Source organism: Semicossyphus pulcher, unplaced genomic scaffold (genome assembly GCF_022749685.1).
Source record: "Semicossyphus pulcher isolate SPU_LCO1_2020_fin unplaced genomic scaffold, fSemPul1.0.p SCAF_6, whole genome shotgun sequence".
NCBI classification, from domain to species: Eukaryota; Metazoa; Chordata; class Actinopteri; order Labriformes; family Labridae; genus Semicossyphus; species Semicossyphus pulcher.
Window position 1 is genome coordinate 30,423,987 of NW_027211737.1, and position 21,375 is coordinate 30,445,361.

A 21,375-nucleotide genomic window follows, 5' to 3' on the forward strand; every position below is an offset into this window, starting at 1 on the left:
GTGATGAAATCTGCAGAGAAAAAGTTGTCCATTAAACGATGATGTTGTTGGACTTTGTGCTTCTTCTTCTTTACTTTTATTTGCAGCAACATCTGACGTGCTCAGTCTTTATAATATTGTGCTACCTAGGCAGGTCTCCCTTGAAAAAGTGCCTATAATTTCACCTTCCTTTGCTGGTAAAAACAAACTTTATTTAATGCACTTGCACCTGTTGACATGTCTGATACTGGACTGTTTGAAGCACAACCAGGACATGTTTCTAAAGACGAATCAGAAGCATAAAGAAACTCATTGTTGGTAGAAGAAAAAGAGCAGTAAGAAGGACTGTAGATGTTTAATTGAGACTCAGTGGAAACAAACACTTCTCAGTTTTTTGGATTTAATATATAATACAGCAGAGCCGAGTTTCACAGATAGAACCACAGTCCATCACAAGAACCAGCGTCATCATTTTCTACCCAGCCATGATGTGTTTGACGAACTCGGTGTAGTTGATGTGTCCGTTGGCGTCCTCCTGTCCCACCATGAGCCGGTCCACTTCGTTCTCCGTCATCTTCTCTCCCAGCGTGGAGAGGACGTGGCGGAGCTCGGCCCCCATCACCGTGCCGTTGCCCTCCTTGTCGAACACCCTCAGACCCTCCACGAAGTCCTCGAAGGTGCCCTGCTCTTTGGAGCGGGCCACGTGCTGCAGCATGGGCAGGAAGCTGTCGAAGTCCAGCAGGTTGACATGCATCTCCTCCGCCTTCGGCCTCCCCAGCAGCTTCAGCACGTCGTCGTTGGTGGGGTTGTGTCCGAGCGCTCGCATGACGTCTCCGCACTGAGCGAAAGAGATCTTCATCTCTCCTGTTGGCGTCTCGTCGAACAGTGTGAAGGCGTCTCTGAACTCCTCGATCTGGTCTGCGCTGAACTCCACCACGATGCTCTTCAGGTCCACCTCAGGAGGTTTGGGCTCCGGCTCTGCAGGCTTAGCAGGCGGAGGAGGCTCCTCTTTCTTGGCCTCCGGCTTCTTCACCTCCGGCTTTTTGGGTTCCACTTTTTTCGGAGCCATGACGCAGAGAGGACAGGCGGTGATGGAGGTGTGGGTGTCTTATAGCAGCCAGAGGAGGGGCAAGCGAATGAGAGAGATGGGAGAGAGGAGAGAGAGGAGAGAGAGGCTGACCAAAGATGGAAGAAAACTGGAATAGAAACACTCAGAGAGAAGATAAGAAGCTTCCAGAAGAAAGTGGACCAGAGCTCGGAGCGAGTCCAACTCAGGAGCCATGAGGAGGGAAGTAAAGATATACTGTGATAAAGAACCCACAGAGATCCTCTGAGCTCCTTGTACTGGTACTGGTTTTCCTTATCACTTTCTGGAGTGGAGAGACAAACATACACTAAAAGTACATTCTCAATGAGTGCTTCATTTTAGCCGCTGACAGGCGGCAACATTACAGAAGGTAACCCTGAACAGACAGACCTTTTTTAATGCGTTAGATGCTTTTTTTGAAGCCAGAAGCAGCTGTTACATCGCTCTCTTAAAGCCACCAAACTCCATTGACAAAAACAGTAATTTTACCTCACATATGAGGGGACTTTCTGCTCTTAAGCTGCTTCAGTTGTTAGCTTTTATGTTTTATGGTGTGACTCTGGCATTTTAAAAAATATTTTTGGATCCAACACGCATAAAAAACTAAAGAATAAGCAACGAAATGAGCACGACTTGTTGAGTTGGTGCATTTGCAGGAGAAAGCCGACATAAACATTTAACCGTTTAATAACAAGAGAAACACGAGGTCTGATTCTCTCGTGTCGTCACAGGAAAAGAAATGATCCCTGTCTCATTTCTCCTAGAACAGAAGACAGAAGTCTGTCTGTCTGTCTGTCTTCAGTCTATTTCAGTCTTGTATCTCCCGCTGTGCTGTCAGATAAGGTTTCATTAACATTCCCTGCTGTGATAAGGACAGTGATTCTCCATGATGCTCTGAGTCCTTCACTCTTTAAATAACAGTGCTGATAGAGAGCAGAGCTGCAGCGGGTCTCACTTCACACCAACCTATAAGAACGGTATTCTGTGTATGCTCATGTGTGTGTGTGAATCAGTCTAACTGTTTTACTGTAGCCACACTGAGTTAACGTGCGTGTATAAGTGAGCTTTACAAGAAAGAAGCACATGAAGTGAAACAAAGTGTTTTTATTCTGTAACACATTAAAACACGTTGATCCTGACGTCATTAATGTTTTAGAATTCTAACGAAACTCATCAAACGTTTCACACATGCACTCCTGATTATATCCAGAAAATGTCGAGGCAGCCCGCCCCTAAAATCGCCCCTTTCACACATGACGTTAAGAGTACACAATTACGGCGTCGGCCCTCACAGCCAGAAGCTCCTGAATGTCCTGTAAGTTTCCCGCCTTGCATTCAGCCACAGGTGTTGTCTATTTCCAATCAGTCATTCAGTATATAGACCACCACCGTTTCACTTGTACTCTGCCAGATTTTCTTTCCAGCCTTTCTTCTCGTGTTCTGCCTTCGTGTGTTTGTGACCTCTGCTTTGCCTTTTGGACTCTGATTCTGCCTGTGCCCCTCCGTGAGTCTGTTTACTGTTTGACCTTGGATTGTTCCTGGATACTGAGTGAAAGCCTGACCCTGATCTGTACTCTTGCTGCTCTGACTGACCTCTACTGTCTGGCTTAAAGTAAACAGTTTGATTGAACGCCTGCTCCTCTCTGCGTGACCCCTGCATTTGAGTCTTTTTCGGAGCACCAGTTGTTACACCCTCTCTCTCTTCATTAATAAATAGCTATAGAAAAGCTTTTTTACCTCTGCGGTACCCCCAAAAACAAACGTCTTATATTCCGGACTTTACGGTCATATTTTCAAAAAAAAGGAAGTTGCACTTATAATAAGATATTTAGGTATATTAGATCAAACCAGTCGAGTCATTAAATGTTATCCATCCAAATACATTATTACAGATTTTCACTTGTAACTGTTATTACATGTAACATGTTTTACACATAACATGATCAACCTTCATCTTCATCATCATGACCACAATGTCGGGACACGTTGTCATGACAACACATGCCATGTTTCACAGGTAATCAACAGTTTAAGATGCTGAACCCAGCGAGCAACGACAAAGAATTATTATCCAATAAGAAGACTGCTTACAGACTGCTCAGGGGTCATACTGACCTCTGATTGGCTCACACGTTTACAGACAAGACAATGTTGTTGAAAGTGTTATTGGTTGTTAGAGGGGACAGGAGGGACTGCACTGCTGCATTCTGGGATATCAGCAGGATCTGGAGACAAACAAATAGATCAGTTAATCGATCAGTGTCTCTGCTGTCTGTGATTCACTTTATTGTACCTCATTACACTGAGGAAGGATGTAACAGTGACAGTGAACTGTATTCTAAATCTTTCTAACCTCGTCTGTCGGACAAATAAGCTATTTCAGTAGATCCATCGTTACCTGATGACTCCTTCTGAGGCAGTTTGCCTCTGATGACTGAATCCAGATCTGCAAATACCAGGTCCTCATCTCTGTCTGCATTCACCTACACACACACACACACACACACACACACACACACACACACACACTGAATGTTGGTGACTCACAGTAAGTTTAAGCTGTAGGTGGTGAGCTAACCGCAATTCATCAGTAAGCAAACTTGGTAGCACGCTTGCTGACAGTGAACTCGATCACCTGTGTCAGTCTGTTGTAAACCATGTAGGTAGGTGTACCTGTGTCAGCAGGTGTAGCTGTCTGTAGTATCTGCTGATGGAGACGATGTCTCTCTGAAACGTGTCCAGGCGTTTCCGCAGGGCGTGGCTACTGTCTCCTAGGAGACCGAGCTCAGTGGCTCGTCGCTGCAGACGACAGCACAGTGTCTCATTGGAGCAGAGCAGCAGCATCACCAGGTCAGGAGAACCAATCTGAACACAGAGGGGGCGAGAAGAACAGAATTCACTTCTTTATTAGGCACCGCTGCGTCACGTTTACTTCCTGGTTGATTTTAGACTTGTTTAGAATCTAGTCGTGTCCCCCTTGGACTCTTTGATTGGTCAGTACCTGCTCCTGGAAGCTGAGAGCCTGGTGGACGTTTCGAGGGAATCCGTCCACGATGAACCCCTTGACATCCTGCTTAGCAATCAGCAGTCGCCTAAGCTCTGAGATCGTCTCCTCCTGTGAACACGCAGAGTTTGTTTACAGGGTCATATATTCAGGGTTTGGGTAAAGGTGATGGGTGGTGGTTCAGGGTAATGGCTGTTGACTCTGACCTGTAATCCCAGCTCTCCATGACTCATCATTTGTGAGATAACCTCCCACTTCCTGCTGGGGGAGGCTTGGCTTAGTAGCTGCCTCCGGAGCAGCTCATCCAATGAGACAACTTTGAGGTTGAAGCTCTGAGCTAGCTTAGCTGCTTGACTTCCCTTCCCACTTCCTGGACCACCTGATAGGAATAAAAGAAGACCAACTCTCCCGCATAAACCACAATGTCCTCATTTTTTACTTGGCTGGGGATCTTTATATTGAACAACAAAATGGGACAATGGAGCTGATGTGTTAACAGATGAAGAGAAGCTGGACATGAGATCACAGTTAAGTTTTAAGGTTTAATTCACATCTCTTGTTCTGTGTTTTATATTCACATACCGATAATGAAGAAAATGAGGGGGCGTGGCTTCTGAGGAGGTTTGATGCTGACTTCCTGCCGGAGTCCAGAACTTTCTGTCAGGTCAGAGTCTGAGTCTATGGAGAGCTGAGACCGGACTGGAGAGGGAGGAAGACCTGGAGGAGGATAGCGAGAAGAATCACATTACACTCATATTTTTCTACCGCTGCAAAGTCTCCAAGAACTGAACTCCCAAATATCTGTGAAGGTCCTTTGTCATCCAAGTCCTGGTAATTAAAAGTCTAATCCAAAAGGCAACTGGACTTGGTTGAAATGATTGGAGATTTTTCCATTCACCTTTTGGATCAAGCTTCCAACGGACTCCCAGACAACTGAAATTTTGACAACCAAAATCCTTGATTACTGAAAACTTTGAGATCTCCACTGTTAGAGAACTGGACTCTTTGAGAACCAAGCTCCCAAAAAACTGAATTCTTTTTCGAACCAACTCCCATTAACTGAACTCCAGGAGAACTGAACTCTTTGACAATCGACCTTCTAAAGAACTAAACTAATTGAAAACCAACTCTCGGATAGTTAAACTCTTTAACAACCAAAATCCCAGAGAACTGACCTTTCTGAGGACCAACTCTCTGAGATCTAAGCTCTTTGAGAACCACAGGCCGGAGAACTAAACTGACAAAGAACTGAACTCTCTGAGAATCAAAGAAATTAACTCTTCTCGAACCAATTCTGAGAAAAACGGAAGTCTTTGAGAACCAAGCCCCTGAAGGACAGATATCCAGCAGAACTGAGGTCCAGTTGAAGAATGAACTTCAACTGAACTCCAGGAGAACCTAATTTCTGCAGACCTAAACTATGACTGATATCCTGGGAAACTTAACCTTTCTTGAAACCCTGAAGATCCAAATTGAAACTGACCTTGAAACCAAATTGCACTTCCAGATACCTAGAAGTCTTACTGAGCTCCTCGGTAACAGAAATCCCAAAGAACAAAACTTCAGGGAACAAAACTATTAGAGATCAAACTCAGGATCCCATATCTTACCCTCTGTGCTGAATTGAGTTTGGTCTGGTTGTTCCCTCCTCTCAGTAAGGGTGGGTGACGGGGTCCCTGCAGGTCCAGGTAAAACTGGAGGGAGGAGTTTGGGAAATTGTTCAGAAGCTGTTTGGGGCGGTCCAAATGGGTTTTTATTGTTGATGGAGGAAACCTGGGGTGTCAGAGGGGGTAAGACTGTTATTTTGGGATTAATGGAGGGACTTTGGTGCCCAAAAAGTGTCGGCGGAGCTGCTGTTGATGTTGGGGATATTGGGGGTATTATCCAAGGTGTAGTAGTTGATGTTTGTGGTATTTGCTGTGCTGTTTGTGGTATAGGCGGTATAGTTTGGAGTTTTGGGGCGACTGTTTGGGGTATAGGTGCTGATGTTTGGAGTAAGGTTGTTTTGTCAGGTTGTATTGGTGATATAGATGTTGTTTTGGGGGGTATTAATGGTGTTATAGGAGGTATCTGGGATGCGTTATGGGGAATTTGTGGTGTCGTAGAAGGTACAGATGTTGTCCTGGGAGGAACAAATGCCGTCCTTGGAGGTACAGACGTTGTCCCGGTGGGTACAGACGTTGTCCCAGTGGGTACAGACGTTGCCCTAAGGCTTACAGATGTTGTCCTTGGGGGTACAGGACTCAGCGGGTGTCTCTCAGGATGGATGAAGGTGTCCCAGGTGACAACCTCAGGACCTCCCAGCTGTGTGGTTTTGTTCAGGCAGCTGTGCAGGAAGCCGATGGGGTCCGCAGGATGGTGATACAGAAGACCTGTTAACAAACTCTGAGACACAGATGAGGTGAAATTAAAAAGCCTTTACTGTCTCCACTCCTAGATTATGAATCTGTCTGACTGATGGAGTCAGTGTAATTTGAATGAAATGGGGAAATTTCAGCCTGTTTAAGTTAACAGCTGATGAGATGCTCTCTCTCTCTCTCTCTCTCTCTCTCTCTCTCTCTCTCTCTCTCTCTCTCATATCACTGTAGGTCTCTCGCCCTGGCCACTTCTGTGATGTTAAGTACTGTTACCATAGAAAACAGCTGCTCATCAAGTCCGTATGCTAAAACAAGCTCTTAACATTTACTGTTCAGCTCCAATCAGTAATAATTACAGCAACGATGAGCTCCTTTTGTTCCTGTGAACCAGCTCCCCCTTCTGTCATTATAATCCCATCCATGTATTTTGAAGTGGATCTCCATGTTTAAAATCAAATCCCTGAAATTTTAATTCTGTGTGAAAATTAAGTCAGAAGTGTTGTTGCCAATCTGATAAAACGATGAAAAAAGTTAAAGTTTTAATGTTTCTTCAGTATCAACGTTTTCCAATCATAGTTGTGAGTTATTTGTTGTGTACCAACAAGAAACAAAAGAACAAATATATCAAAATGTTTTTTTGGTGTGTTTTTGACTGTACAGCTTGCAGTACCTTTGCGTCCCCTTCAGCTCTCTAGCTCCTCCCTGAGGAGTTTTCTGTCTTTATCTGCTGAATGTCTGCTACAGACAAGGGACGTCTCATCTATAAAACGTAGTGTAAGATCCATATTAAAAGTGGCCATAAGCATTAAAGCTGAAAAAGTTCTGATTTATCAAACCCAAAGACTCCTACAGGCAACGTTCTCCTTATAAAGCACAGTCCATCTGGTCATGTGCGCACATGGCTAATGATACGAATGACATATAACTGTAACACAGAATCACCTTTTAAGTACATGACTTATTTTTCATGGTATGACAAGTTCTCATTATAACTGATACCAAATTATTCTGATTGTTATAACTTTGTTGTTAAGATTTCACTTTATCCATTTCTTTGATATCATATATAAAAACAATTAACCAGTTGTTGCATTTTTTAATGCCATAATAACTTTCTTTTTATAGCAAAAAGCCCTGTGTTAGAAGTGTGTCTTAACGATATTTGTTAAAGTTGATATATTGTTAAAACAAGAAAAGTTTCTTATGTAAAACTTTGGCATCTAATGACTAGAATATGTCAATAATAAAAAAAATATCCTTTCATGATGTGAAAAAACATTGTAAAAACGATATAGAAAGAGATTACCTCGGTGTTCAGCAGAAACTTTCTAAAATTAATAAAATCAGAAACATGAAACTGAAGAGAAAAGTGTCTCACCTCCAGCAGCTGAGGGAGGTGATGGTGAGACAGGTAGTCCTTCACTTCTCTGCTGTTTAACATCTTCTTCTTCTTCTTCCTCTTCTTCTGTTGTCTCTGTTTCACTCCTTTCTTTCTCCTACTCAGATCTATCTATCTATCTATCTATCTATCTATCCTTACTTCTGTCCTTGTGGCGGCTTTGGGAGTCGAGTGACGATGCCTGAATGATTGACAGCAGCATCAGGTGGCATGGAGCTGTTGCCTTGGTAACTTCTGTGTTTATTTATATTGTTTTGTACTAACGGGGCTAATGAGCTGTTCAGACACATCAGGGTCAATGTGAAATCATCATAGTGACACATGGTGGCAGAGAAAAGAACTACAGAAAGAACCACAGACTGAAATACAGACTACATAAAATATAGACTGAACTACCAACTGAAAAACAGATCTACAGCCACAAGCTACAGCTACAAGTAGAACTACAGACACAACTACAGAAAGAACCACAGATTGAACTACAAACAGAAGTACAGACTGAACTACAAGCAGAACTACAGACAGAACTACAAACAGAAGTACAGACAGAACTACAAACAGAAGTACAGACAGAACTACAAACAGAAGTACAGACAGAACTACAAGCAGAACTACAAACAGAAGTACAGACTGAACTACAAACAGAAGTACAGACAGAACTACAAACAGAAGTACAGACAGAACTACAAGTAGAACTACAGACTGAACTACAAGCAGAAGTACAGACTGAACAACAAGCAGAACTACAGACAGAACTACAGACCTGAACCATCACGTTAGTGTGGTTGATGTTGTTTTGTTTATAGTTCATTATGATGTAACACCAAACTCTTCATTAAAATAAACAGTAACTGTAGCTGTACTGTATGTTTCTTTTTGTTAGCTAATAAACAACTCGCTGCTGTTTAAGAACATTCAACTGATAAAGTTTGTTTATATTAATCATGTTTGTTTAACTGGTATAAACACCATAAGAGTAGAATATAACACAACAGTTACTGAGACCATAAAAAATCATGCAGAACAATAACAAACAGAAATAATTAATTAACATAAATTTTAGGTTTTACATTTATCATATCATGCAAGACAGAAGACATACAAAACAGTGATAAAGAAAATGTTAGTATTAGTAAGTAAAATATGAATTTATAAATAAATCAGCATAAATTATGAAAAATCACTTCTTAAAGCTTAAAATGTTCAATTTCATAAAAACTAAATAAATGTAAATTTCTCTACTGTTGCATAAGATTTTTTATAAAAACTTTATTTATACTTAACAGTTAAACACAAGTGTGTGTGTGTGTGTGTGTGTTTCTTTTTTCTTTTTTCTTTTACTGTGTTAGTGTGTGTGTGAGGCCCACAGCAGCGGAGCAGCATTCTCTGGGTTCGATTGAATGGATCCCAACAATGCAGGAATGTGTGTGTGTGTGTGTGTGTGTGCGTGTGCGTGATGTCTGTGTGTGTGTCTTTTGGAGGCAGGATTTGGAAGCCTCTCTTTAGTTGTTATAGCAACCGTGATGTAAGCCCACAGGGGGAGTTTGCCCTCTCTCTCTTTCATTGTGTCAGTGTGTGTGTGTGTGTGTGTGTGTTTGTGTGTGTGTGTGTGTGTTTGTGTATGTATGTGTGTTATAGTGTATGTGTGTATGGAGCAGAATGAACCGATTTCAGTCTGTGGGACGAAGGGACGAGACGGAGGAAGAACTGGAAGAAAAAGAGAAGAAGAAGAGGGAGCACTGGACGGGAAACAAGAAGAAGTTGAGGAAACTTTTGGATGTTGAGGTGAAGTAACTCAAACCTTTATTCAACCTGTTTATTTCATTTGTTGATTTAAAGCGTATTGAAACTGTTTATTTGAACAGCTCAAATTAAGTTTATTTTAATGTCCGCCTCGTCTTTTCTGCAGATGAAAACTTCACACATTGAAACTTAACGAGGAAACAGACTTTTTCAAGATGTACTGCTGGATTTTGTTGTTAAATTTGGACCATCTGAGCTCCTGTCGGTGTGGTCGCACTGTAACTGTCTGTTTGTAGTTTCCTGTGACTTCCCCTAGGTGGTGCTGAAGATTCGTATTTTACTGAATGAGCCTTTAAAACAGACGAACGCAGTGACACTGTTCATTAATGCATTCATGTGTGTGTGTGTGTGTGTGTGTGTGTGTGTGTTTCCTTTGTGTTGTAAATGTGATTAGACACTCTGTGGTTTTGTGTTGTTGTTGACCTACTTCTGCTGAAGCTGAATGAAAGCAGACCAGAGCTGGTCTACTTAAAGCTGGACTGTCTGAAACCAGACTGCTTTAGAAAGTGTTTGCTCACTTTTTGTTGTTTTAGTATTTTTTAATTAGGTTTCCTTGTTGTTCTCGGCACACTGTGAAGATCTTTTCAGAGGCAGAAAATGAGGGCCACAGAGATCATATATTTATGACATGTTGGATACAACCCCCCCTGTTATGAGCACCTAGTTTAGCTACTAATGCTAGCTTATGTTAGCTGTACTTTTATATGTCCCTCTGATCGACTAAAGCAACAGATTTACACTTATTGACGTCTGCCCTGTTCTTCTTGCCAAGTCAGCTTACAAGATAAGATTCAAAGCTCTCCTGGAGGAAGAATTTCCTCTATTTTGAAAAACATTTTTATAACAAATGACATTTTGCTGAGGAAGATACTGTGATGCAAACAGCTCCTGGACAGACTTTATTGTAAGATGGTTTTGACTTTACATCTTTATTATATCCACTTTGTTTTCTGAAAACTGCCCAATCGAGGAACCACATGATCTGTGGATGAATCCAAATGTGCAGTTCCTGCGTTCCTGGAAAGTCTGCACGTGCTGAGGCCTATCTAAAGCAACAACTCATCTGGTCATCACAAGGCCTCAAGCAGACTTTCATGTGCATGGGGCGTAGCCTTTTAATGATTTCATTGGTTTAGTTACTCACAATCATTTCAATAGAGACGCGACGTTGTAGTTTTTGTATATCCTAAAACTCTTCCTGAGGTCGGATCTCTGTCTCACTACCTGCTCTTTTCTCTTCCTTTCCAGGTTAAGCTCCTCCCACTGATGAGAACAAGGATATTAGCCCCCCACACACCTCCACAGCTCCATCATGGCTGACAAAAAACTCTCAGGTGTACCTTCTCCTTCCCTTTCTTCACCTGCTCATCAGAATGGGAGAATCGGGGGGACGGCATCTAAGAGCTCCCCACGCCCCCACCACAATGGCAGCCTTGAGGCAAGGCCAGCATACCACAGTCCCAGTAACACCAGGGCTGTGCCACAGCCTCAGTCTGCAACCAGCAGCAGAACCTCAGCCGCTACCTCACCCCTCAGGACCCTCGTAGGTCTTATGACTCCTGCGCCAAGTCCTGGTTCTGAAGGTAGCTCCACCAGACCCCGGGGTCAGAGCCTTGGCTCTGCTCTGACCTCCAGGACCAAAGCTTCAACTTCCAGGAGCAAGGTAACCATCACCTGCTGCTGCTATAAAACCTGTTCAGGTCTTTCTAAATGGATCAAGAGTGTAAACAGGTCAATGTTGAACAGGGTTTCTTCAAAGTGTCGTCCGGAGCAGACTGTGTGGTGCCAGCAGAATGTGAAGCTCTGTGATTTGACTGAGTTGACTTTTAGTGTCTATGTCCACAGGCTTCTTATAGCTTCGACATTAAATTACGAAAGGTGGATTGAACACACTTGTTAGTCTTTCCAGATGATGACTCTACTAAATGTCTACAAGAACATGCATCATGTTTCATAACCCATGGCTTGCCCCTGTGTTGTTGCTGTAGCGTAGAAACAGCCAACAGGAAGAGCCAGAGGCTTTGTTGGACCTGATTCTGGAGTGCCAGGGTCAGAGACTGGACGACCAGAGAGCCAGCGTTAGCTTACTGCCTGATCCAGGAACAGCAGCTCAATGTGGGGCCTGCAGCCCCGACCAGCCCACCCAGCCCAGTCTGGACTTCTACTACATGCTCATACATTACCAGGTATGAATGTATTTAGGTGGAAATATAAGGTATCTATACTGACGTTTGTCTTTAGACAAAACTATAGAACAGACCAACAGTGAGTGATGGGTGGTGGGAATGTTTCAGTCACTAAATGGTTCTGGTTTGAAGCTGAGATGCTGGTCAGGAGACAGGGTACAGGTTTGATCAAGTTGCAGGCTTGAATTTGGTACTAGAAGAAACTGGATCTAAGTTTGAACTGATTTTAAGCAACAGGCACTTCTAAGCATTGATCAGGTTACAGAAAGAAACAGGGTACATTAAACTGGGTACAAGAAGGAACAGGGCACAGGTTTTAACCGCAAACAGGAAGGAACAGGGTAAAGGTATTAACAGGGTACATGTTTGAACTGGTTTAAGAAAGAACAGGTTACAGGTTTTGACCAGGGTACAGGACCAAGCAGGGTGAAAGCAGGGAATAGGATACAGGAAGGTAAAGATAAATGGTTTGAACTGCACACAGGAAGACCAGGGTACAGAACAGGGTAAAGGCAGGGAACAGACATGTTTGCACAGGGCACAGCAGGGTGAAGATTTGATCCGAGGCAGGGAACAGGGTATAAGTGGGTACGGAGGGCACAGGTTTGATCATGGTACAGGTCTGAACTGGGTACAAAAGGGAGCAGGGTATAGCAGGGCACTGGCAGGTAACAGGGTATAGATTTAAACAGGATACAGGTTTGAACTGGGTACAATAAGGAACAGGGTATTTCTTTGAACAGGGCAAAACCAGGGAACAGGGTATATGTTTGAACAGGTTACAGGTACAGGTTTTGAGCAGGGCACAGGACAGAGCAAAGGAGATAATCAGGAATGAACAGCGTACAGGGAGACCATGGTACAACAGTGAACAGGGCACAGGAAGGAACAGGGTACAGGGAGACCATGGTACAACAGGGAACAGGGTACAGGAAGGATCAGGGTACAGGAAGGAACAGGGTACAAGAATGAACAGGGTACAGTTTTGAGCAGGGCATGGGACAGAGCAAAGGAGATAATCAGGAATGAACAGCGTACAGGGAGACCATGGTACAACAGTGAACAGGGTACAGGAAGGAACAGGGTACAGGGAGACCATGGTACAACAGTGAACAGGGTACAGGAAGGACCAGGTTACAGGAAGGAACAGGGTACATGTTTGAACAAGGTACAGGAAGGAACAGGTTACAGTTTTGAGCAGGGCACAGGTTTGAACTGGGTACAGACAGGAACGGGTACATGTTTTGAACAGGTTACAGGACAGAGAAGGGTAAATTAAGGGAATAGGATAGAGGTATGGTTTGAATGTGGTACGGCAAGACCAGGGTACAGACAAGGGAAAGGGTACACAATCTTAAGAGCAGGAACTTCTGGACATGATAGCAGTCTCTGAACATTGACAATGTAGTCAATGTACCATTGTCCAGTATATACATACAGTGGTAAGGTTTAGTAAGTGACTGGGGAACAGTCTGCAGAGAGGACCAGTATCTGGTGCTAGAATGACAAGGTCTGGCAACAGGTCTCTTTTACTCCTTATCTGCATGTCTCACCACCTGTCTGTCTATAGTCTGACAGGATGGAGGACCAGAGGTGCTCCCTTCCCGATCTGGACGATGTGATTGATTCGGTTCCTGAAGGTCAGGATGATTTCTTCAGTTTGATTCAAAGAGTTCAGTCCAGGAGAATGGACGAGCAGAGAGCCTCGCTGCTTGTGACACACACTGAGGACGACGAACACATCAATAGACACACCGCTGGCTCCTCCCCCCACCATCATCACCACCAACACCAACACCCTCAATGATGAAACTTAGAGTCTGAAAGTGTTTCCCGGAGGACCACGGGAACAGGGTTTGACTGAGTACCAGATCCTGGACCTTTGTCAAGTTTCAGACTGTGGAACAGAGTTTGGATCTTGTTTTTAAGACATTGTGGATGTTTAAAGTGTTATTGTGAATCCGTCTACCTGCAAGATAGAGTGAAAAGAGAGAGCCTGTATTCATGTGCAAGCTTTGATCACACAGAGACTGATTATAGTAAACAAACCCTGAAGGCCCGATATCAGACTGGCCGATGTGTTCCCACTGTATGATTTGTTGCTTGTTTTAGTGCTCCTGACCCCGGTAGTTAAAGGTTTATGCTTGTAGTCCTGGGGACCATTGTTTTAATGAGTGGGTCCATGATTTGTATCTCAAATTATTGAAACCAGTGAAGAAGAAGACTAAGACTGGTAGTTGTCTAATATGGATGTAAACTATGGATTTAAAGTATTTCAAATATCACCCTTACTAATGTTTTATCAATAAAGGAAATTAATTCACCTTGTTTGTCAGAACTGGAGGAATTCTCACTGAGGGACTCTAACCAAGAACCACTTCTACAAACATATTTGTTCTTCAGTGGAACAGTCCTGACGAGTCGTAAAAGAACCATTAACTGTATATAAAGATGGACGACGTATTTCCACCCCTTCTCATTGTACAAGAGTTAAGCCAAAATTGCTCCCAGAGCGGGCGCTGCCATATGTATCCAGAGTGTGTGCAGTAGAGATCGGCTGATGGAGCCACCGAATTGACGTCCCGCCACTTCCTCTACCCAAAACACACCTTTACCTTGTGGCCTTGACATGTTGGAGCCCTCAGGTGGGCTCAGTCTGCAGCAGAACAGCTTCTTGTGTCGGTCTGAAGCAGATATTCACGCTGATGGAAAGTTCAATGACTGTAGTGTTAGTGTTAGTTACGTCTCCTCTCGCCGTTCCTCCTCTACTCTGCTACCTGGGAACAGAACGCTGCAGGAGCCCCATTTGTCAACAGAGCTGTCAATCATGAGGCCACACCCCCTTTTTATAGCATCAAATAACTAATTAAAAGTAAACTCGTCAGAAAAATGAACACTTGGACTTAAATCAGCATGATAAGAACTAACTATAATGACAGAAACCATGTTTGACAAAAATGTATTTTGATTTTATAGTTTGACTCATGTCCCATCTGTTAACATGGAGGAGGCGGGCTTTATGACCTATACTGCAGCCAGTCAGCAGGGGGCGATAGAGAGGGTGTGGCTTCACTTTAAGGGAGCTGTCATGTCGTCCATCTTTTTATTTATATAATTCTGTCTAATATCTCTATGACTCTCAAGTCCCTGTAGACCATCTAACTTGTAAAGCAATTGTTTCTTCATTTATATCACAGGTGTATTATTAATATATTATCACTTGATTACAACTGTTTCACTCTGCTGGTTCCTGACTTGAAGCTTGACAGGGTGAAATTATTCTCATGTCTGGTCACATCTTAATGAATGGACCTGGTCCACACTGAACCAGGTCCTGTGGTTGAATCAGACTTTGTGTTTTAACATCAGTAACATTTTTCACTTGTGTTTATTAGGGATTTTAAAAGTGATTCCTCAAATGAACTCTGTTATTATTTTCACTTTTATTAACAAATGAACCGACGAAGAACAGTGAATTAAAAGTAAAGTAAATTTTATTTCACTTTATTATTTAAATTTACAGAAACACAAAATCTGGAAAACATCTGAGCTAAACATTTTGAACACAAACTGATCTTTAAATAAAAATGTCTCGGTGTTTTTATCTCTTTGATTAAATCCAAAATACGTTTAACCTGATGATTTTGTAAAAGTACTCAAGAAATAAGTGTCTCGACCTTCTCACAGATTTTATTTGGTCTTACAGGAAGATAAAACTTGAAAAACAGTTACACACACACATAACAAGAGGTAATGCAAACATTGCAGGGCGTGGAACTCTTTATATATACGATTTAAAAAGGCGTAATTGATAAATGGAGTCCAGTACATGGATAGCATGGCATGAAAAAATAAGAGTGCTTGCAATAGTCATAGTCCTAAAAAGAGTTTTAACGTCCACCTGACAGTGGGACCCGTAAACAGTCCTCTCTTTTTTCCACAGCCTGCGCTGAACATCACGCGCATGCGCTTCTATGAGCCCGGAAGTAAACAACCAGCGCTGTTCCTTCTAGCACGCGTGCTTCTTTGGGAGACGGTGAGTGGATTCATATTAAGATCTTAAAACCTGCAAGATTGTTTAAAACTCTAAAATCCGGTTTAATGTCTGGTTTAAATTCAAGTCCAGACTCAGTCCTAACACCGGATTCCGAAGGAGGTGTTAGTTGAGTAAAGGTCTTCGCTTTAGGTCAGATCTCAGGTCAGATTTTGGTCTGAAGTTCTTGTCCGGTGTTAGTTTTGAAGCATGTTGTATCTGCTGGAGTTACGGTATTCCGTAAAAGCTCTTTTGTTATGTTTTAGTAGAAGTGTGAGTGTCGATCAGAGCTAGACAAACATTTTCCTGAGTCCTGTTGGTATATAGGTCATACTGTACTTTTTGTCTCATTATGTAACTGGGCAGTTTTGATAGTAAGTGCTTCAGACGTATTTCAGTAAATTAAATAACCCGAAATGTGTTTCCTCTCTTACAGCAGCAACAAATAAATAATCAGCATCTGCACCTCCTCCAGCTGTCATGAAACCTCCTGCGAACTCCCTCTTTCCCTCTCCTCAGAAGAAGAGAAAGAGGTCAGAGAGTCAACAGGAAGGTCCTATACCCGTTGACATCGACACACCTGAGGGAACACCTGAGGGATCACCTGAGAGACGAGAGAAGAAGAAGCGGAAAAAAAACAAAACAGAGGAAGAGGAGGTCAATCTTCCACTTCCTGCTGTAGATGAAGATACAAGCAGTAAAAAGAAGGAGAAGAAGAAGAGAAAAAAGGAGCAGGCGGAGGAAGAGATGCAGGTTGATGCAGACAGTGGTGTCACAGAAAAGAAGAAGAAGAAGAAAAAACAAAATAACACAGTAAATGAGGAGAGTGTCATCACGGAAACAACAGACCAAAACAACAGAGAAACCGAAAACAGCCCAAAGAAAAAGACGAAGAAGAAGAAAAAACAGGCGGTGATCATCGCCACTGTGACAACAGACCAGGAAAACAACAGAGCAGTAGGATCAGTGGTTTCTGCGAAAACCAGTATGGAGGAAAAAAAGAAGAAGAAGAAGAAGAAGAAAAAACAGGAGGTGATCATCGCCACTATAACAACAGACCACGATAACAACAGACCAACAGGATCTTTGGTTTCTGTGAAAACCAGTATGGAGGAGAAAAAGAAGAAGAAGAAAAAGAAGAAAGATGGGAGTGTCCTGAACGTGATCTCAAAGAAAGGACAGGCGGTGGAAGGGAAAAAGAAGAAAAAAGTGGAGAGGAGAATAGGACAAGAAAAGCTGAAAGAGAGGAAGAATACGAGGATTACAGGAGGAGGAAGAGGAGGGGCAAAAAAGAGACCGAAAAAAACAGCTGAAGATGATGATCAGTGAGTTTTTAGAAGTGTTAGAATCCAAATGTTTGTATAAAGATTGTATGTACAATCTATATTTGCCAATCAGAGCACAGTATTTTCAATGTATTTCCTGTGTTGTCAGGGTTGACCCTGCATTGTTGGAGGAGCTGCAGGAGTTCATTCCAGGTGTCAAGAAAAAATCAGCTGATGAGATCAACAGACTTCTGAGATATGATCTGCAGCGCCTCAGGAACTTCAAACAGCAAGGTACTATTAATGCAGACGGCAAGGTACTAATACTGCAGACATCAAGGTACTGATACTGCAGACAGCAAGGTACTAATACTGCAGACAGCAAGGTACTGATACTGCAGACAGCAAGGTACTGATACTGCAGAAAGCAAGGTACTAATACTGCAGACAGCAAGCTACTGATACTGCAGAAAGCAAGGTACTGATACTGCAGAAAGCAAGGTATCAATGCTTTTAAAACTTAAACCGCTGAGGTACAACCTGTAGTACTTCAGCAAGTTACTTAAAACAACAGGGTACTCATGCAGAAAATGCACCTTTCCCTTTTCCTCCAGGTGTGTCTCTGCGTCGGGGGCGATGCACTCAGGAGGAGAATCAGCTGATCAGAACGAACGTTGCAGACTTCCTGGCTCTCATAGGCATCAACTCGGCGGTTAAGCTTCTGTTTCCCAAGAGGTTCAAAGAGCAGGAGGCGGAGATCAAGAAGCTGAGAGCACAACATCACTTCCTGGAGAGGATTGGTATGTAAACACATCATCATCATCATCATCATCATCGTATGCTAGGATCAAGTGTAGTAATCCTCCTGTCCGTCTGTCTGTCTCTCTATGTCTCTGTCTCTCTGCCTGTCTCTCTCTTTTTGTCTGTCTTCAGCTGAAGGGATCCCTCGGACATGTCATCAGGTTTACACCAGAGCTAAGAAGATGTTTGATGACAGGAACCACATGGGAAGGTCAGGGGTCAAAGTTAACTTCAACCTGTTACTGTGTCAGAAAAGTTCTATCTGTGGAATTATTGGTATCTGTACAGTCTAGCTGCAGAACCCGCTGCATTTCTACACAATACCCCCTTCATATTTCATCTTAGCTCTGGTTCCCTTTATTTGTACCGTATAACCGCTGAACATCGTATATCTTTATGGTCTATCTGCAGAACCTTCTTATCTTTAAGTTCTTATTGTGGAACACCCTGTGTCTTTATGGTCTGGCTATGTAAATTGTTGTATATTTTACGGTCTAGCAGCCTAGCCTGTATCTTTAAGGTCAAGCTGTGGAACCCTCTTATCTTTAAGTTCTAGCCGTGGAACCTCCTGTATCTTTATGGTCTAGCTGCAGAAGGTTCTTATCTTTCAGTTCTTAGCCGTGGAACCTCCTGTATCTTTACAGCTCTGTATGGTTAGATTTATTTTAATGGTGTGTGTCCTCTTCTAGGTTCTCAGAGGACGAGATTCAGTCTCTGATTAAGTTACAGAACCTCCATGGTAACGACTGGAGGACGATTGCTGAGAAGATGGACCGCAGTGTCTACGCTTTGGAGAAACGCTTTTCCACCATCGGTAAACCTCGACACATGACACTGTGACCTCCTTTGATTTCTGTCAGGTTCTGTTAGAACAATTTGATGTGTTGAGATCTAAAGATATCTGCAGATCAGAACATGAGCTCACTTCAGACATATTAGCAGTGAGAGAGGCAGAACTCGTAGATCAGTGAACACCAGGTAAGTTTAATCCCTGCAGTGCAGTTACACTGACAGCTGATGTGTGTCTGTTACCTGTGTCTTTCCAGCTGGAGGTCGTGGTTCATGGAGTCCAGAGGAGGAGTCCAAGTTGAAGCAGGCTCTGAAGGCTCACCTTGAGGTTCTGGAGTGTCCTGCAGGTTCTGGTCTGAGCAGAGAGCAGCTGTGTAACAACCTGCCCTGGACGGAGATCAGTCAGAAGGTCGAGACCAGAAACTGGGTCCAGTGTCGGCTCAAGTGGTCAGTACACCTGCTGGGTCTGATTCTGGAACTGAAAATCCAGGGTTAAGAAAACCCAGAGCTTTACTGGTGTTCAATCAGACGTTTAGATCTCCAGGTGTTCATTTGTTTGGGTATCCAGTTTATGTTTCCAGGCATCCAGTTGTTGAGGTTTCCAGGCTTTCACTTGACAAGGTGTCCAGATGTTCAGGTGTATGATGTGTGTGTGTTTCAGGTTCTCCCTCCTGAAGTGCAAACTGTCTTCAGGAGTCAGCACCTTCAACAGAGGATCAGAAGGACTACAGGCTAAAATCCAACTTATCAACACGTAAGTTCACGTGTCACACCTGATCCAGGACAAACAGTTTCAGGTCCCTGTGGACATGTTTTATTTTGAAAGGCTAATCAAGGACATAACAAGTATTTCCAAAAGTATGAGGAGAGTATATTTAGTAACCAGTGAGACTTTAATTTACCCATTAATGATGTTTCAGGTATTTTACATTGAAATCAGTTGAAAGGTTCATATAGCCACCTCACCAACCGTCAGAACATCACCAGTCGTACTTCATAGTCAATACTTTGTCATATTGAATCTTAGCTGTGATTGTATTACTACTACTGATAATAATAATGATAATACAAATGTTTGTGTTTCAGGTTGTACAACATGCGTGTGGACGATTTAGCAGACATTGACTGGGACGAGGTTGCTGAGACTGTCGGGTGAGGTCAAAAGTCAAACTGTGAAACCTATGAGAGGGTTCAGTCAGCTGATCAAGACTGAACAAGATAGTCACGAGTCTATAAAACCTTTTCACAGTTTACACGGAGAGTGTGACAGTGAGCCTGCAGAGACTTAACAGTGCAGCAGGAGACGAGTGTTTTTAGCTTGTCTGAGGGGACGTTTTAAATATCAGTACTGTAGTTTTCATCTGTAGTTGTAGTAACAGTTAAAGCAGTGTGAATGTAGTAATCGTAACTGCTGTACTAAAAGTACTCCTGTGTTGTGTTTCAGTAAAGTGACGCCCGTGTGTGTTCAGAAGAGTTTCCACCGACTGAAAGTTTCCAGAGTTCCTAACTGGACAAGATTATCCTACGGAGGTCAGTACTGGAATACTTTATCCTACTGGAATACATTATCTTTCTGTGACACATTATCTTACTGTGATCATTAACCTTACTGTGACACTAAATCTTACTCATGCTTTACCTCACTGTGATACATTATCCTACTGGAATATTTTCTTACTTTCATACATTACCTTATTGTTATACTGCGATGCTTTATCTTTCTGTGATACTTCATCTCACTGTCATATCTGAATACTACATCTGAGATACTGTCTTACATTGACACATTTTTTTGCAGTTATACTTAACCTGTCATACTCTGATACTTTACCTTTCTGTGATACTTTATCTTAGTATGATCAGATGCTTTATCTTCACTATACTGTCATATGGTGATACTTTGCCTTACTATCATAGCAGAATACTTTATCTATGATGCTTTATCTTACTGTAATACTTAAAAACTTTATATATAATACTAATGTCCCCCTCGTGTAACCATTACTCTCTTCTGTTTGTTCAGAGATTATCGACTTCCTTCATTCGAGGGTGGTTCCTATCCTGAAGGAGAACCTGAAGAAGTGCAGCGTACAGGGGGCGCAGCGGGGGGAGCAGCAGGAGATCACGTACCAGCTGTCTGATATCTTCGGCTCACAGGACGAGGGGTACATCGAGGTGGACAACAGTCAGCTGACCTCGAGGCGGTCGGGAAGCAGAAGGGTGTAAAGACAAGGGGAAAGATATGAACACTAGGCCCCGCCCCTTCTTCAACGTGATTGGCTGTCACCTGTCAGCAGAGACTCTAAAACATATGGAGCTACAATGAATTGTGTTTTCAGCTGCTGGACGCTTTTATTTTGGAGGTCTTGACTGACAGATGATCAGTGTTTGTGTGATAAGACGTTTAATATTTTACTTTTTTAACTTTCTAATGAAACGATTATTTTCATGTTGTCTTTCATCAAACATCCAGAAAAATCTGATCAGTACCTCAAAATAATTTACTTTAAGGTTGTTTTTAGTTTTAAAGTCTGTTCAGCTAAAACAACTGGAACTAAGAGTTGAGAAAAAAAAAACACATTTTGAATTAAAGTTTATAAATGGCGACTTAAAAAATTGGAAGTGATTTAATAATAGTTTTATCTACATAAACATGTAAAAACAGGTTTTCA

The 21,375-nt window shown here is 42.6% G+C and overlaps 4 protein-coding genes across 6 annotated transcripts; 2 read left to right on the plus strand and 2 right to left on the minus strand.

Moving 5' to 3' along the window:
- Nucleotides 1–454: 454 nt before the first annotated feature.
- Nucleotides 455–1,048, minus strand: LOC138609885 (myosin light chain 4-like). 2 transcript variants are annotated; one of them, XM_069682560.1, is made up of 2 exons: nt 1,034–1,048; nt 455–991 (listed from the first exon to the last, which is right to left on the minus strand). In XM_069682560.1, the coding sequence occupies exons 1-2, from the start codon at nt 1,046–1,048 to the stop codon at nt 455–457; spliced, it is 552 nt and encodes a 183-aa protein (XP_069538661.1). The 2 variants fall into 2 exon arrangements, with proteins under 2 accessions (XP_069538661.1, XP_069538660.1); XM_069682559.1 differs by having other exon boundaries at nt 455–1,048.
- Nucleotides 1,049–3,229: 2,181 nt separating this feature from the next.
- On the minus strand, nt 3,230–7,868 carry LOC138610041 (adenylate kinase isoenzyme 5-like). The gene is made up of 10 exons (XM_069682737.1): nt 7,806–7,868; nt 6,288–6,455; nt 5,681–5,764; nt 5,246–5,327; nt 4,653–4,787; nt 4,277–4,449; nt 4,068–4,181; nt 3,740–3,931; nt 3,465–3,549; nt 3,230–3,291 (listed from the first exon to the last, which is right to left on the minus strand). Exons 1-10 carry the CDS (start codon nt 7,866–7,868, stop codon nt 3,230–3,232), a joined length of 1,158 nt encoding a protein of 385 aa, XP_069538838.1.
- A 1,591-nt stretch (nt 7,869–9,459) lies between these two features.
- LOC138609884 (G-protein-signaling modulator 3-like) lies at nt 9,460–14,129 on the plus strand. The gene is made up of 4 exons (XM_069682558.1): nt 9,460–9,611; nt 10,878–11,292; nt 11,618–11,815; nt 13,386–14,129. Exons 2-4 carry the CDS (start codon nt 10,942–10,944, stop codon nt 13,620–13,622), a joined length of 786 nt encoding a protein of 261 aa, XP_069538659.1. The 5' UTR covers nt 9,460–9,611; nt 10,878–10,941; the 3' UTR covers nt 13,623–14,129.
- Nucleotides 14,130–15,801: 1,672 nt separating this feature from the next.
- On the plus strand, nt 15,802–21,306 carry LOC138610320 (transcription termination factor 1-like). 2 transcript variants are annotated; one of them, XM_069683058.1, is made up of 11 exons: nt 15,802–15,851; nt 16,285–17,173; nt 17,283–17,407; nt 17,728–17,913; nt 18,047–18,125; nt 18,604–18,728; nt 18,961–19,150; nt 19,365–19,457; nt 19,790–19,855; nt 20,148–20,233; nt 20,727–21,306. In XM_069683058.1, the coding sequence occupies exons 2-11, from the start codon at nt 16,329–16,331 to the stop codon at nt 20,927–20,929; spliced, it is 1,998 nt and encodes a 665-aa protein (XP_069539159.1). In that variant the 5' UTR covers nt 15,802–15,851; nt 16,285–16,328; the 3' UTR covers nt 20,930–21,306. The 2 variants fall into 2 exon arrangements, with proteins under 2 accessions (XP_069539159.1, XP_069539160.1); XM_069683059.1 differs by having other exon boundaries at nt 15,840–15,851; nt 16,288–17,173.
- The last annotated feature ends 69 nt before the right edge of the window (nt 21,307–21,375 follow it).